This window comes from Aythya fuligula, chromosome 4 (assembly GCF_009819795.1).
Source record: "Aythya fuligula isolate bAytFul2 chromosome 4, bAytFul2.pri, whole genome shotgun sequence".
Taxonomy (NCBI): Eukaryota; Metazoa; Chordata; class Aves; order Anseriformes; family Anatidae; genus Aythya; species Aythya fuligula.
In genome coordinates this window covers 28827210-28842111 of record NC_045562.1, presented here as the reverse complement: position 1 = coordinate 28842111, position 14902 = coordinate 28827210, and the positions used below count along the sequence as shown (strand labels likewise).

At 33.6% G+C, this 14902-nt stretch overlaps 1 protein-coding gene across 2 annotated transcripts in view; it reads right to left on the bottom strand.

The window, feature by feature from the left end:
* Window positions 1-14902, bottom strand: part of FSTL5 (follistatin like 5) — a 318901-nt gene that overhangs the window by 21693 nt on the left and 282306 nt on the right. For both annotated transcript variants that reach the window (XM_032187504.1, XM_032187505.1), the window contains 3 exons: window positions 7691-7840; window positions 2875-2982; window positions 1232-1356 (listed from right to left, as the gene is read on the bottom strand). In XM_032187504.1, the coding sequence (XP_032043395.1) occupies window positions 1232-1356; window positions 2875-2982; window positions 7691-7840 (383 nt within the window). The remainder of the gene's footprint in view (window positions 1-1231; window positions 1357-2874; window positions 2983-7690; window positions 7841-14902) is intronic.

Sequence of the window (14902 nt, the reverse complement as noted above, 5' to 3'; positions counted from 1 at the left end):
CTGTGTCACTTTGCTAATAACCTAACAGTTCTAAGCATACCAAGTACTAATAACTACTAACATAAGATTCAGATGTACAAATCCTAGAAGGCAGAATTTTTCTACCCTACAGGTAGAAATGTTACAGAAAACACTAAAAGAAAATGAAATTTCACATTCCTACTAATGCATTTGGAGGAAGAAAAATAGAAGTAGATTTTCATTTAAGAGGCGTTGGTGAAATTCGGAAAATATTTCTGCTCTACATCTGTATTAAACTTTGCCCTCTTTTCCTCACACTCTCTTTCCTTGTCCCATGTGTCTCTAAAATCCAACTTGTTACTTCCTTACAGTTTTCCATACTTGGTATATTTCTATCGCAGCCAAAAGTTGTCTATTCCGTGGACACACAAATAATCCTACATTCATTGAGAGAAATAACTAAGGTCCCAAGAACTTACTGTATTTTACAGTATGGATTATAGTGCAAACCATTTTTAACATGTAAGAATTTCATCTACTCAGCACCCATGATATCAGAAAAACTTTATGCATGCATCTAAATAGAGTTTACACAGCTTGCTTGTTTTGCACAACTTTACATTCTAAATAGTTTAATAGTTTACACGTAGCTTGCTTTAAAAACAGATAGCCTGATTTAAAAAAAAAAAAAAAAAAAAAAAAAGAACAGAATTAGCAAGAGACTCTAGTTCAGAAAGACTTAAGTTATGTTTTATCATAATTCCTTTTAAAACTCCGTAAGTGGCTTTTCTGGTCTGTTTATCAAGAGAAAAACGTTAATGCAAAATATATATAATACAACGTGGCAAATACTATATATAAAACAGCTGCTCTGGTGTAGAAGAAACTAGGGAGTATCATTTTCAAATTAAGATTTATGCTCCTAATTTAGGGAATTATCTCAATGTTACAGCTATCAATTCCTCAAGAACACCCCAGGTGACATTACATCTCAAATTTAGTATCTAGAGTAATGAAATTTTTGAACGTTTGATGAGAAAAGGAAAAAAAAAAAAAAACAAAACAACACATTTTAATAAAGGTTTGTTCTGATAAATTCAACAGCCTTTATTCAACAAAACTCACATGAAGTTTGTATATGAAAAAGAGTCTTTCCAAGCTATACTAAAAAGGCATGGTCTCACATTTTCAAGATTATTTTTAATTTGTTTTATTTGGAGAAAATATTATAGTTCATTTGAAAGTTAATTATAACTGAGTTAAAACTTACCTTATATGGGTAATGATGAGGGTTGTAGCAGGAATGAAAAAGTCATCTACTCTGTCAAACTGCTTTCCTACTGGCTGAGTATGGATTGTGTGATGAGAAACACTCCCACTGGCTTGTGTTATCACCTACATAAAGTAACATTATTACAAACTATGGAAATACTCCTTCAAAATGTAATCTAAGTACATTCATACAATATTGCCTCTGTATTCCATCTACTGTGTTAATCTTCAGCTAGAAATGACAACACAAACGACAGTGAATCAGCATTTCAAATTCCAGAGAATTTTACATACCTAACATACCTGATCTTCATATTTCCTTTCTCTCCCCATTTTTTTTCTCTAATGGAGTCCATATTTATTCATATATATTATTAAAGTCTCCAGCAGTTAGTGAAAACTAATATTTTTATTTACCTATTCTCACACTTGACCCTAGATAGGGATTATGTTTCTTAAGCACTGCAGTCTAAGTGAAAATATAAGATGTTATTAATTGATTCACAGGAAGCTATGCTTATACATACTCCCAAGTCTTGTCAATCATGAGGCAATTCGATATAGCACATATATATTTCAGAAGAGCAAGTGGGTTTCAGTTTATATATTTCTTAAATTGTTGAACCAATTCGCCTTGAATTTTCCTCAAATCCTGAACAGTCTCTGCAGTAAATCTTTATAGACAAGTAAAAGACAATTTTATATTAATAGCCAGTGTGATAATCATTTACATGCTCTTAAGACTGGATTAAAAAGCAAAATAATTGATTATGGATAGTGTAAAGGAAATGGAGAGTGAAGATGATCACTGGCTTTAAAATAGGATATGTGTGACTCAATTATCAGTCATTTTCTTAGGAGGAGTGACAGCAAAACTGTCACAAATTATCTTGCATATTCACAGTTACTAAGAGTCTAGAGGTGCTAAAAAGGTGTTTTTAAATGTTAATCATTTTTTACTATTTAAGCCCTACGTTTGAATTTCTCTTACTCCTTATGCATTTAAAAACAAATAAGGTCTCCACTGACTTCTAGAAAAAGGAAAATAAGTTGAAATAATTTTGAAATTATGACACAGACTATCTCCATATTCTCATAGGATTACTTTAAATTAGGAGAAGAAAGTAGTGAAAAAGCAGCAAATGCAATTACAGTTTCTTGAAATGTTTCTTTAGTGGCTGTCCCTAGGCTTGCCACTGCTCAGAGGACATGTGAAAAACAAAAACTGTTATTATACATCTGAAGAAAAAAAAAAATGGAACTGTCTTACCTTATTTTACTTACTCTTACATTTTACACTTATTTTAGTGAAATATGAATATGCCTAAAATCAGACGTATCCTCTAATTAGGGGCAAAAACATCATAAGCAGCAAGTTTGCTCTCAAAAGACTGGCAAAACATGCTACTGTTTTTACCTGTATTCCATAGACTTCTATCAAGTTGATATAGTCAGTTCTGAGTAAAGGTATTGAAAAAAAAATATATATATATTAAAGCAAAGTCAGTTATCTTATATCTTACTACCTCTGCTGGGTCATCATAATAATGTTTAAAGGGAAATATACAAATGTCTCAATTACATAAAGATTCAGCCTATCTAGATTTCATAGCATATAATCAGTCTGATCAATATACCCACCTGCAAAGTTGGTGAATTCTTTTCCATGTCTCCCCAGCTCAGAACCCAGACTTGATCATGTGATTTATCATAGTGTAGTTTCACTGGGACAGGATCTGTACTCACTGCCTGCAGCAAAATAAGAGAAGAAATTCTTACCTTCTGTCACATTTTAAAAAGAAAAATAATAAATATGACTGAATTAAAATGATGGCTGGACATACATTTCCTGATGTTTTAGGATTATATTTAAAAATCATGTTGTCAGTTTTTGAAATGGTCCTCTGATTAATTCAAAGTTACTGAATCACTGATTTTTATCCATTATGTGTTCTAATATTTGACATCAAGACTGCATCATATTGAGGCTATTAAGAAGCTGAAAATAAACATTTTAAATCAAGTAAAAATGTACTTACCTTCCTTCCCAACTATCCCTCTCTTCATACATACCAGTTAAAAGCTACACAAATTACTGGAAAATGGCTAAAAAGGGAAATTATTCTCAAACTACATAGTGAATCAACACATGTTCCTGCACAGTCCTGCATAAAACCAACACAATGTTACTGCAGACAACTCTGCTAAAGTGTATACTGTTGAAGTTGGTAAGCCTGTTAACATATAAATGTTTCCCAGATATGATTTCTACTTTTTGTAGATGTGATCAGAACCAAGGTGTTTTCCCTACCACCTTGAGTTTTGCCTCCAGAGACTAAAAACGTTATAGGCTACACTTTCTTTTTTTAGGAGAAAGACTGAATAATCAAAAGGGAGGACAGACTATTTGATTAACAGACGTTCTGTACGAGGTAACAGTTGTGGGGATTACTTTTCTATATTCATCGTTAAAGCAGAAAAAATAAGTGGAAAATGAAATGTTTTTAAGTCTCACTACTACTGAACAATAAAGCACAGCTTGTTTATCAGTTTGTCAGGGAGTGTACCAGCTGGCTAATTAAGTGAACCTAATTTAAAGTAATGATGTAGATCCTCAAGATAACGCGCTAATGGCTGGCTGAGATTGCTGATGATACTTAACCGTACTCCTGAGGTGCTGGAAGTCACAACTTCATGTAAAAAAAAAATCATTTTTTTCTTTTAGAAAATGGAAAACTAAGTCAGGTTGCTGCTCACTAGATGATTTAAAAACAGAAAAGTCCCCCTTGGAAAAGGTCATTCAAGTTTCATAACATTTCCTACTGCAAATAGAAGACAATTAGTCTAAAATAATACTTTGGTGGCTGTTGTATAGTTATTTTGTTCAGACGTATCAAAATTCAAGTTGGATTCCTCAAATTAAAGGGCTGGCTCGTGCATGTTCTGCTCAATGAGCACCAGGTGTATTCTGGATTTGGGCCATGGCACTGCCTGGAGGAGAAGGAATTACCTGTGGAGTCATGCAAGGATAATGCAACTCCCAAGAAAGGACGAGACAGCAAAGAGAAGCTCAGAGTCTTGGAGATGTGCTTTCACAGCTGTTTCTAGCTATTCCAGGCTCAAATGCCACCAGCACAGTGTACTAAATGACAGTCGACTGAAAGACAACTTGAAGTTGTCCTACTTAACTTTATGTTGCTAAGCAGTTCCAAACAATTACAGGTGACAGCACTTGTTTTCAAGAACTTAAAAATGAAAGTAAATATTTTTCTTAACTTTAAAAGCTATGATTTAGATGTACCTGACTAAATCAGAAAACCTATGAATACCTCCTTAAAGATACACCACCCACGTCCCTAGATTGGAAACATATATTGAAATTTAAAATGGCTATTCTAGTATCTTTTTAGAAAAAAAAATCATCGTACAACCTAGTTATTTACATTATCTAGATGTATACATGTACACTTCTATATACATTTTCTTCATTAACTTTTATAGCATAAATTAATGAATATAACGTGCATGATAGTACTTCAAACAAAAGACCATAATAAAGAAAACCACGTCAATATGTTTCCTAAAAAAAGGCTGTTCAAAGGTGACCTGGCTATTATTACAGTAATGAAAAAGCGATGCTATTCCATTTTTCAAGACTTTTTTTTTTTTTTTTTAAGGTGAATTGTATGTTGTTGTTGTTGTTTGGCCCTTGATTAGCATGAAGGCTTGTGTAGTATTTGGTTTAACTTAATATGCCTTTTGAGGAGCACTGAAATAAGGCACAAAGCCTAGACCATTACAGATACTTGAATATTTAATCTAACTCCATACAAGAACTGGAGAATCCCTCTATTCTAATCTTTGTTGTGGAGGGGTATACTTTTAGTTGGTGGCTAATTTATTGAATTTTACTCTATAGTTAACATGTAAGGTTAAGTATCTCTAGGCATACCATTATAATACAATAAAACAATTAATAAAACAATTACAAATCTCTTTTAAAGCAAATCTGAAATCTGATCAAACTATTCCATAAATACTAAGTTCAAAACAGCTTCCAACTTTTTTTGTTTTTTAACATATCTCAGTAAGCTCTAAAGGCATAATATTGTCTCTCTTGTCATTGAAGTCTAAATGTTAATAAATGCAATTGAATTGAAATATCATTCATCAGTTTGACAAATTAAGATGACAAATTAATGCCAGTTGGAGACCAGGGAAATCATTGCTAGAAATTCCAGTTCTTCAAATAAGAGGATTGCAGTGAGAATTTTTTTTCAATGTCTCTTCCTGAAGAAGTACATCAAATTGGTTGTAAAAAGTCTTATTCTCAGAAAACCAATTCTGATATGCAAAGGGTAAACTTAACTATATAATAACAATAATAATAATAACGATAAAATAAAAAGAAGAAAGGGAACAAAAATATTAATAACTTTTTATGTTTAACTTTTTTTTTTTAAAGCATTTTATCCATCCCCATCCTCATTTGGAATGGCTAAGGTTTTTAGTGCAGCTATGTCTACTGAGTCAATTGATATACAAGGTAGTAAATATAGATGTTTAAAGAATATAAAGTGATATGGATTAAAATGTTTTTGTCAAGGTAATTTTATTTAAAAATTACAGTTTTACTATTTATTCTTTTAAAATTCTATACTAATATACATTATATATGTATTCTAATATATATATAATCTCTATATTAAAGATTTTCATTCATTTATTGGCCAGAGAAGGCAAAAAAGCTGAAGAAAATCTCTATTTAAGTATTTTTTATTTAAAATAAATTAGAGTTCTAATACAAATCCATATTATATTTAACTAAAAAAACACACTGGTGATAGATGTGATGATACTATAAGTAACTCTGTAGATGTTATGTATAGTTTGTAATCATTTGTATGATTAAAATTTGAAGCAGAACATTCAATGTGGTATCAAAACCTCTATATCAGAAAACCTCTCATACAGGTTTTCTTTCTTCAAAGAATCAGAGCAGAATTGTTAACAATTTAACTAGCTTCAGAGCTTTTGCCCAGGAAATAATTTTATTTCAGAAAAAGCATAGCCCTGCTTTTAAAGCAAATTTCAAGAAGATTTTGTATGATCTGTAATGTACTCAAATAAAAACCAAACCAACCAAACAAAGCCGAAACAAAACAATAAAAAAAACCACAAGCCCCAAAAGAATGTTGACACTCCTGTGTTGAAAGCCTTTCTTTACCACTGAAAGCCAAATAAAACTTATCTTTCTGTTCAAGTGACACCTGCCTGAAAAACTAAAGACTATACTATGAAATATAATCTAATATAAAGAAAAAAAAAAGTGTAGTACGGTAGGAACACTAGGCAGAAACCAAATAAGAAAAATAATTACATTTTGCCTTTTTGATATGCCTTGTAAACATAAATATTTTAAGACTTTAAATAATAATCAGAAAGTAATTTAAAATATGCTGGATTTATAGCTATGATTTGCTAAATGCATTCTCATATGCCTTTGACAATTCAACAGAATAAAACCTGGCCTTGTGTCCCCCATTTAACCTCACAGTACATTGACACCACTTATAATGCATTGATGCCAGTGGAAATGGGAGAAAGGAAAAAAAAAAAAATAGGAGAGAGACAGTAAGAGAAAAGCCACAAGTAGATTGGTTATAGTATTTTATTTCTATAATGGCAACCAAACTTCAATTTTTACTCCATCCCAATGAAGCTACTGACCATGTGAATGATATTGTGACTCTCAGGCTCTCTTGAAGCAATTGTACTGCTCCAAACTCTAGTATGTATCTTAGCATTGCCTTTACTACAAGGTCTTTTACAAACCATATGAGTTAATTAATCTCTGTACCATAGCATCATTTTCTCTCTTTTAGCCAATGAATTATTTTGATTAAGCAGAGTATCTCCAATCTATTGGAGTATCTCCAGAGTATCTCAGAGGCTGAGAAACAGACAGTACTACCTACATGGCAGACAGGAATAGAGAAGTTCCAGATCACAGCCTCCGATCTCGGCTAAGCATGGTCTTGTGTCTTCCACAATTACAGAAATTTCTCTATCTGAAAGTTTACTGAGTAACAGCCCTCCACATTCTGTAGCCAACCTAACCCCCTGACCTTTCCTGTCAAAACAGTTAAATTCCATTATGATAAAATACTATTCTATACCTTCAATTTAAAGTGAAAAGTACTTCAATTCAGAAATTTTCCAAAGAACTACATTTCCCCAACTACTTAATATTTGTAAGAGGTATTTTTTCATATTGATTCTGTCCCTGCCAACTGACTATTCACAGGAACAATAATTAAACAAACTGTTGTTAAATGTAAATGAGCTTTTTTCCAGATACTGTTTACTCTCAAACTAATGGCATCTTTTTTTTTCCAAAATATAATGAAAAAAACTTAGACATCAAATTAGACATCAACTCAAAAATTAGAAATACCTGTACAACTTTCTGAGACTGTACATCAACAATAAGTACTCTGTTGAGTGTGGGCTGAGTCACGTAAATGAACTTGTCTTTTACATTAACAGCAGTTGCCCATACACACCGCTGAACAGGATTTCCATCAGCTTTGGGACAAACTTCATCCTAGATTTCAAAAGAAACTGAGAAAGTGTAAGAATCAGAACAGCTAATGCAATAGATAAAGGCAAATTAGAAAAATATCAATATTTTTTCTTCCCCCTTTTTAACTGTAAAATACAAATCTCAGAAAATTTAGTGAAGGAAAAAGGACAAGTTGACATCAGGACATATATTGAGGCTAGCCAAAATGCATGTTGTAAACAGTGCTACTCACAAGCACTCTAAGTGTAAAACATACTTCAATACATTCAGGCAGCATTAGCATTTCTGTCCTCAAAGGAACGATGTGTGTTTTCTACACATGTCCTGAGAAAGAATCCCATTTGAAACAATAATACATGTAGAAATAAAGTAAGCAAGAAACCTTTTTAAAAATAACAAACAAATAATGCACACAAATTAGATGCACAATATCTCATTGCTGTACTGAGCTTGCAACTCCCCCTTCTGCATCATCACAGTAAAACTGCAAAGAAATGCTGTTATAGACAGGGCTTACATCTGAGGACACAGCAGTAAGGCAGGTACAAGATGCAGAAATATAAAATTGGAAAGATGACTGTGTAGCTGGAGGCCAAGAGAAGAGGAGGAGATGTGGCGCATGTTGCCACGGGACAAAGCAACAATAATTAGAGGCATTTGCTTTTCTGGTCATATGGAGTACTGATCCACTGCATCAGAAGTTTGCTCGTGCTGTAAGACATTCCAGAGACCTATCACGCTAGTCTTAAACGCCATATAAATCAATTGCTTCAAATTATCATTCCTTACCCCTCTGTCCTTCCATCCCTACAAAAGGATTAAATTAAAACAAAAACAAAATTCCTGTTGACTTCAGTGAAATCATACTCCATATTCCATAATTACTAACTCTCCTAGTTTATGTTCACTATTTATATTTTGCAAATGTATTACTGTTCATCATATATATAGGTATTTATATCTCTGTTTCTATTTATTCTAAGTAAAGTTTTGTTTTTATCAAAATTAAAAAAAATATTTGGACAAATACAATACCGTATGTAGAAATTCTCTTAATGAAATAGTATGATTTATTCCTATAACAGATATCAACTTTACGTAAAAACAAAAAGCTGAAAAATATTCTGCATGGAGAGGTACAACATGTGTCAAGGGTTTATTTTGTTGTTTTCCTGACCTATTCCTCTTTTCCCTCTTTATTTTTCTTCTTCTCATTGCAAGTGACAATTTCAACAAAATAAAATTATTATTTTTTTTAGCATTTATTCCTCCTAATTTAAAATGCTCTGTGTCACGCATCATAACTGGTCACTGTGAAAATAATTATGTCAGCAGGTGATGACTTCAGTGTAGAATGAACAGAAAGAATTGAAGAGATCTTTAAAAATAATTCTGTTTTTAAGCCTTAGACTCCTTTTAAATGAAGGGGAAAAATAATGTGACAGAACAATACATCATAGAATCACAGACCATCCTGAGTTGGAAGGGACCCACAAGGATCATAGAATTGTTTGGGTTGGAAGGGATCTTAAAGATCATCTCATTCCAACCCCATTGCCTAGGGCGGTGACACTTTCCACTGGATCATGCTGCTCAAAGACCCATTCAACCTGGCTTTAAACACTTCTGGGGATGAGGCATATACAACTTCTCTGGATCATGGAGTCCAGCTCCTGGTTCCACACAGAACCACAAAAAAAACAGACTATGTGTCTGAGAGTATTTTCCAAACACTTCTTGAACTTCAACAGGCTTGCTGCTGTGACCATTTCCCTGGGGAGCCTGTCCCAGTCCCCAGCCACCCTCTTAGTGAAGAACCTTTTCCTCACACCCAGCATGACCTTCCCCTGTCCTGGCTCCACACCATTCCCTCAGGTCCTGTCACTGTCCCCAAAGAGCAGAGCTCAGTGCCTGCCCCTCTGCTACCCTCGTGAGGGAGCTGCAGGCCACCATGAGGCCTCGCCTCAGCCTGCTCTGCTCTGGGCTGAACAAACCAATGGACTTCAGCTGCTCTTCAGACATTCTCCCTCCCATCTAGAAACTGGTCTTCTCAGCCCTCCTTTGGATGCTCTCAGACAGCTTCACGTCCTTCTTATACTGTGGTGCTCAAAACTGCATAGAGTGCTCGAGGTGAAGCTGCACCAGTGCAGAGAAGAGAGGGACAATCACTTCTCTCGACTGGCTAGCAATGCTGTGCTTGATGCATCCCAGGGTACGGCTGGCCCTTTTGGCTGCCAGGGCACACTGCTGACTCATATTCAATGTGCCATCAACCAAAACCCCAGATCCCTTTCTATGGGGCTCCTCTCCATCTCATCCCCAAGTCTGCACATGTATATCCACAATTGTCCCTTTCCAGATGCAGAATCCATCAGAGCCTGGTATAACCACACTTACTATAACCCTTTGAGCTTGACCCATCTGCCAAGTGTTCACCCATTGTACTATATATTTGTCTAGCTGTATGGTGGACATTTTGTCCAGAAAGATACTGTGAGAAATGTTATTGAAAGCTTTGCTAAAATCCAAAACGATTACATCAGCTGGCTTCCTTTGGTCAACTAGGTGGACATTTCCCTTGTGAAAAGGGACTTTTCCCTATGGTGGCTGTGACCAATGACTGCATATCCAGTACTAATCAATGTTTTCAAGAAGTAGATGATGCATTTCAATGCCAACTTTTCTGTTTCATCAACATTCTTTGCCTGCTGTGACTCTGTACATTTGAGAAAATACACTCAATCTTTATATGTCAAATAAGAAATAAATCAATTTTGAGCTCTAACGGAAGGCGTTTCTTTACAGAAGATCAATAGCCCCTGTTTGTTCCTATGTGGTTCTAAAACCTCAACAAAGCGAAGGTCTTTCAGAAATCACATTGATAAGGAAAAGTTACTAAACTCAGGTTCCATGGGATGGCACATAATCAGGACCTTCAGCAGAACTTAGACATATAAAGAGTAAGATATATCTTGCACTGCTAAAAAAGCCATGCACTCTCTAGAGAGGTTTAAAATCTGTTTTTAAAGAACAATAAGCATAGTGACAAAGAAAACTTTTTTTCTTAAACTTGGCTAAAAGCTTTTCATTATATAAAGTGAAGTGTCAACATAAACAAGTGTGTTTCTAATATTACGTGCAATCATCAGATCTACTGTCATTCGCCCTCTGTGCAACTGTCACTTCAACTGGAAGATTGTTCACTGATCTCAAATTGTGCTTTATATTTATTCTAAATACGCCTTGTCTTAGTTCCATGCTTTATCTAAACAGATAACTACTTTTAGATTGTTCCTTTTGTGTCCTCACAAACATTCCTGTTGTGTCCTCAGCAAACAATTACTTCAAATAATGTATCCTTAAATGTTTATATCTTTAAATGTTTATCCTGTGTCCTCTCCAGTCATCTCTCTTAGAAACTCACCTTAGTTTTCTTCATTTTTTGATGCTGTTGTTCTACAAAGGCACATTCAACATACCATGTAAAAATAGCACCAACTCCCACTGAAGGAATTCAGGTTCCTCGCACATGGCATCATATAGATTAGTGTAAATGATTAATCATACCTCCCACTGTGGAGGTATACCAGGACAGAGCTATTTTCCTGAATCTGAGTTTAAAACACTGATTGAAATGTATTTCCAAATATTCTCTCAATGTAAAAGATTACATACCTAAATAACATATATGTATATATGTATGTAGATGTATGCATACACATATTTTATTTAAATTAGAAACTACAGGGCATGATTCTTAACACATAGATAATTCATAAAACTCAATCCTTCTTTTCCACTTCAGTACAGCAAGAAGAAAGCACCATACTGTCTTAGATCAAAAGTAAAAAATAGAGAAAGATAAATTTACACATACAAATTCAATTTACTCATTTTAGAATATTGCTTTTATTATAAATTCCTATAACACAATGGCAACTCTCACTCTGCTCCAAAATTAAAAAAAAAAAAAAAAAAAAGTGTTTCTCTGAAGCAACAGTAAAAAATATGCACCCAAATTCTCATATCCAAAATAGACTTTTTCCTCAGCAGCAGTGGGTTTATGCAGTTGTTTCCCTTCTTATTCACGTTAATCTAGAAGCTCCAGAAATAACTTCAATCAATGGTACCAAAATCTTACTTTTGAAAAGTTAGCAGTTATCTGATTAGACAGTTCAGATTTCTTTGACGTTAGAAGCAATAATTCTAAGTCTCTATATTAATTTTCCCAGAGGTTGGGTAATTGGTTAAAATAATTTCTCCTTGAAATATAAGAATAAAACCACCATTTTCTTCTTCTAATTAAAATATGAGCAATTTACTTTTTCCTAATTCATTCTCTAAAAAAGCTAACATCTGATAGAACATTAACTTATTTCATTGCTTTTTTCCCAGACTTTTAATCAAAAAGTGTCTCACCCTACATCATGTCAGCAAACGGAGGAAAATAAATCCTCACAGATTTTTTTTTAAACTAGACTGGGGCAAAATTCTCAGGAGAAAACACATGTTTACAGATTTCTGTGTGCAAACTCCTTGTTTATAAATCTAGACTTAATGCAAGAGTCCTATGTGTTTTAACAAGAATTTGAGTAAATCTCTTTAAGCAGTATAATGAAAACTCCACCTATGCTTTAATTAGCTAATAGTAAGATAACATTTACAGGAGTGTATCTGTCCAGGTTTGAATTTATACATCACCTATTCCATCTTACAACAGAAAGTTGTAAATGATGAACATACTTGTTATTCAACAGTGAAAATCACTGTGGACCTTTTTCATTTTTTTTCCTCAACAATTATGCATTTACTACACTTCCTGTGTCACAAGAGTGTAAATATGTAAACAAAAGAAATTTCTGTGGACTAATTACTGTGTCTCAAGTTTACATCCAGTGGAAACTTTGCTCTGGCACATAGTAACATTTTGAATATTATTATGAAATTAAGCATTCTGTTCCAACCTTTAGCACATATTCAACTTCAAATATTAGAAGTCTCAGTTTATTCAAACACATATCTATTTTATTCTGAAATATGGCCACGATGTGTTAGTTCTTGTAATAAAAAGGGAATCAGAATTATGTTGAACCCTGAATGATTTTTATATCAATCTCAACATTTTTAAATTGCCTTCCCCCACCCTTCCCCAATTATTTTAACTGGAGGGTAAAATAAATACACTGTTGCATAAGAATTAGAATTCAAGGGCTTTGGATAATATTAATTTGCAGAATATAAATAGAGGTTCCATATTAGTATGGAATATGCCCCAAACACTTCAGAATGAGAATACATTTAACTGCTGAGAAGCTGTACTTGGAGCATGGATAAGGATCTATTTGACAACAGTTTAAACAGAATTGTCAATATTAGCCCAATAAAAGTCACCTTTCATTTGGTACTTACTTAGAATATTCCAGTAATTTAAATGATTCTGAGAAGGAGTGGAGGAAGCTCTTTATAACTTCCTGTGAACCAAGATGATCCAGTAAAGCGCTAAATCTTTTCCTTCACTTTAAACACAATAAAAGTCTAATTGATTCCCATGTTAGGCACACACTAAAGTGCTTCACTGTATTGACACTCAATTGCATAAGAGGCAATTAAATATTTAGATAAGAGTTCTCAAGTATATCGTTATTGAGAAATTGTATTTACCTTAGGAAAATTAGCATAGCTAAATAAGCATGTGTAAATACCGCACCACTCATTCAAAACACAATGCAATGCCATGTAGAAACACCAGAGTTCATTCTTTTACAAAAGCTCAGATAAAGGTAATTCTATTTTGCTGACAAGTAAACAGGAAAGCCAGAAAGGAACATTGCAGTATCATGTGTATTTCACTTCTAGTACCTAAACTGCACTGCAAAATTTAGAAATGTTTCTACACTTTAACAAATATTTGACGGTGATACAGGTCTACTGGAGTTTTACTAATCGTTTGAGCAGCTAATTGAGAAAAATGTAAAGAAATTGAAGAGTTTAAAGCAAGCACGAAATGATTTCCTATAGGTATACATCTATATTAAGAGCTAAGTGACACAGATTCTCTTAGCAATAGCCACCATAGATTTGAAAGGCTATATAAAGCAACTTAAAAATATGCAATATAGCAACATCTCTGATTAGCAGTTATATGACAGTTGAAGAGAATTAATAGCAAACAATTTACAACACCAGCTCTTACCATTAAACAGTCACATACTGAGCTAGGTAAAAATTTGACCATGGGATAGAACTGAGCCATTTTGTTATCATTATTTAGAGAAAATGATTTTTCCAAAGAGGAAGATAAGACATTCTGCAAAGGAGGCAACAGTTATCTAAAGCTCCATGAGTTTTTTGGTTTGGTTTTCAGTTATGTACTATTATATGTATTACTGTTAGTATTAACAGTATATGCAAGAAATTCTTTTAAGTTCACATTTCATCTTTTTCTCTTTTTCTTGCAAGAACAAAGATTTATTAACTTCTATTATAAGTGAAGGAAGAAGTTTTTGGTGTTCAGAAGAATATGTAGAAATATTGTTGAATTTAATGGGCAAAATGACATGCATGCATGAGTACAAAGCTTAATTTCTGGCTATATATTTTATGACAAACCAGAGATACCCGAAGAAGCACAAGTCTACACCTACTTAAAAATGAAAGCTGTCAAGTAGTCTGCTTTCCTGGTTTCTTTTTTAGGGATGGTTGGGGGGGGGTTAATTATTATGCTAATTTATGTTTGAAGGCAACAAGAAGGAATTAAGTCTGACTTATCCATCCTGATTATTACCACATTTCAATAAAAATACATTTAAAATCTAGCCTGCACTTTAGACCGATAAAATTTTAACAGACTTCTTAAATAATCAGGTTTTGAATTAAACAGCCATAAAAAAGCTCTTTGGCTTATTTTTGGCTGTGTCAACCTAATTTCACTTAAGCTGCACAAATCAAGGTATGATTAGCTGTTCAAAGCATAATTATTCACACTAAAATAAATCTTGCTGTTGAGTACAGCAGCCTTTGACATCAATAATGTAAATTGAAGAGGCAAATTCCAATGAGACAGTTCTGCTGTTACTTTGTGCT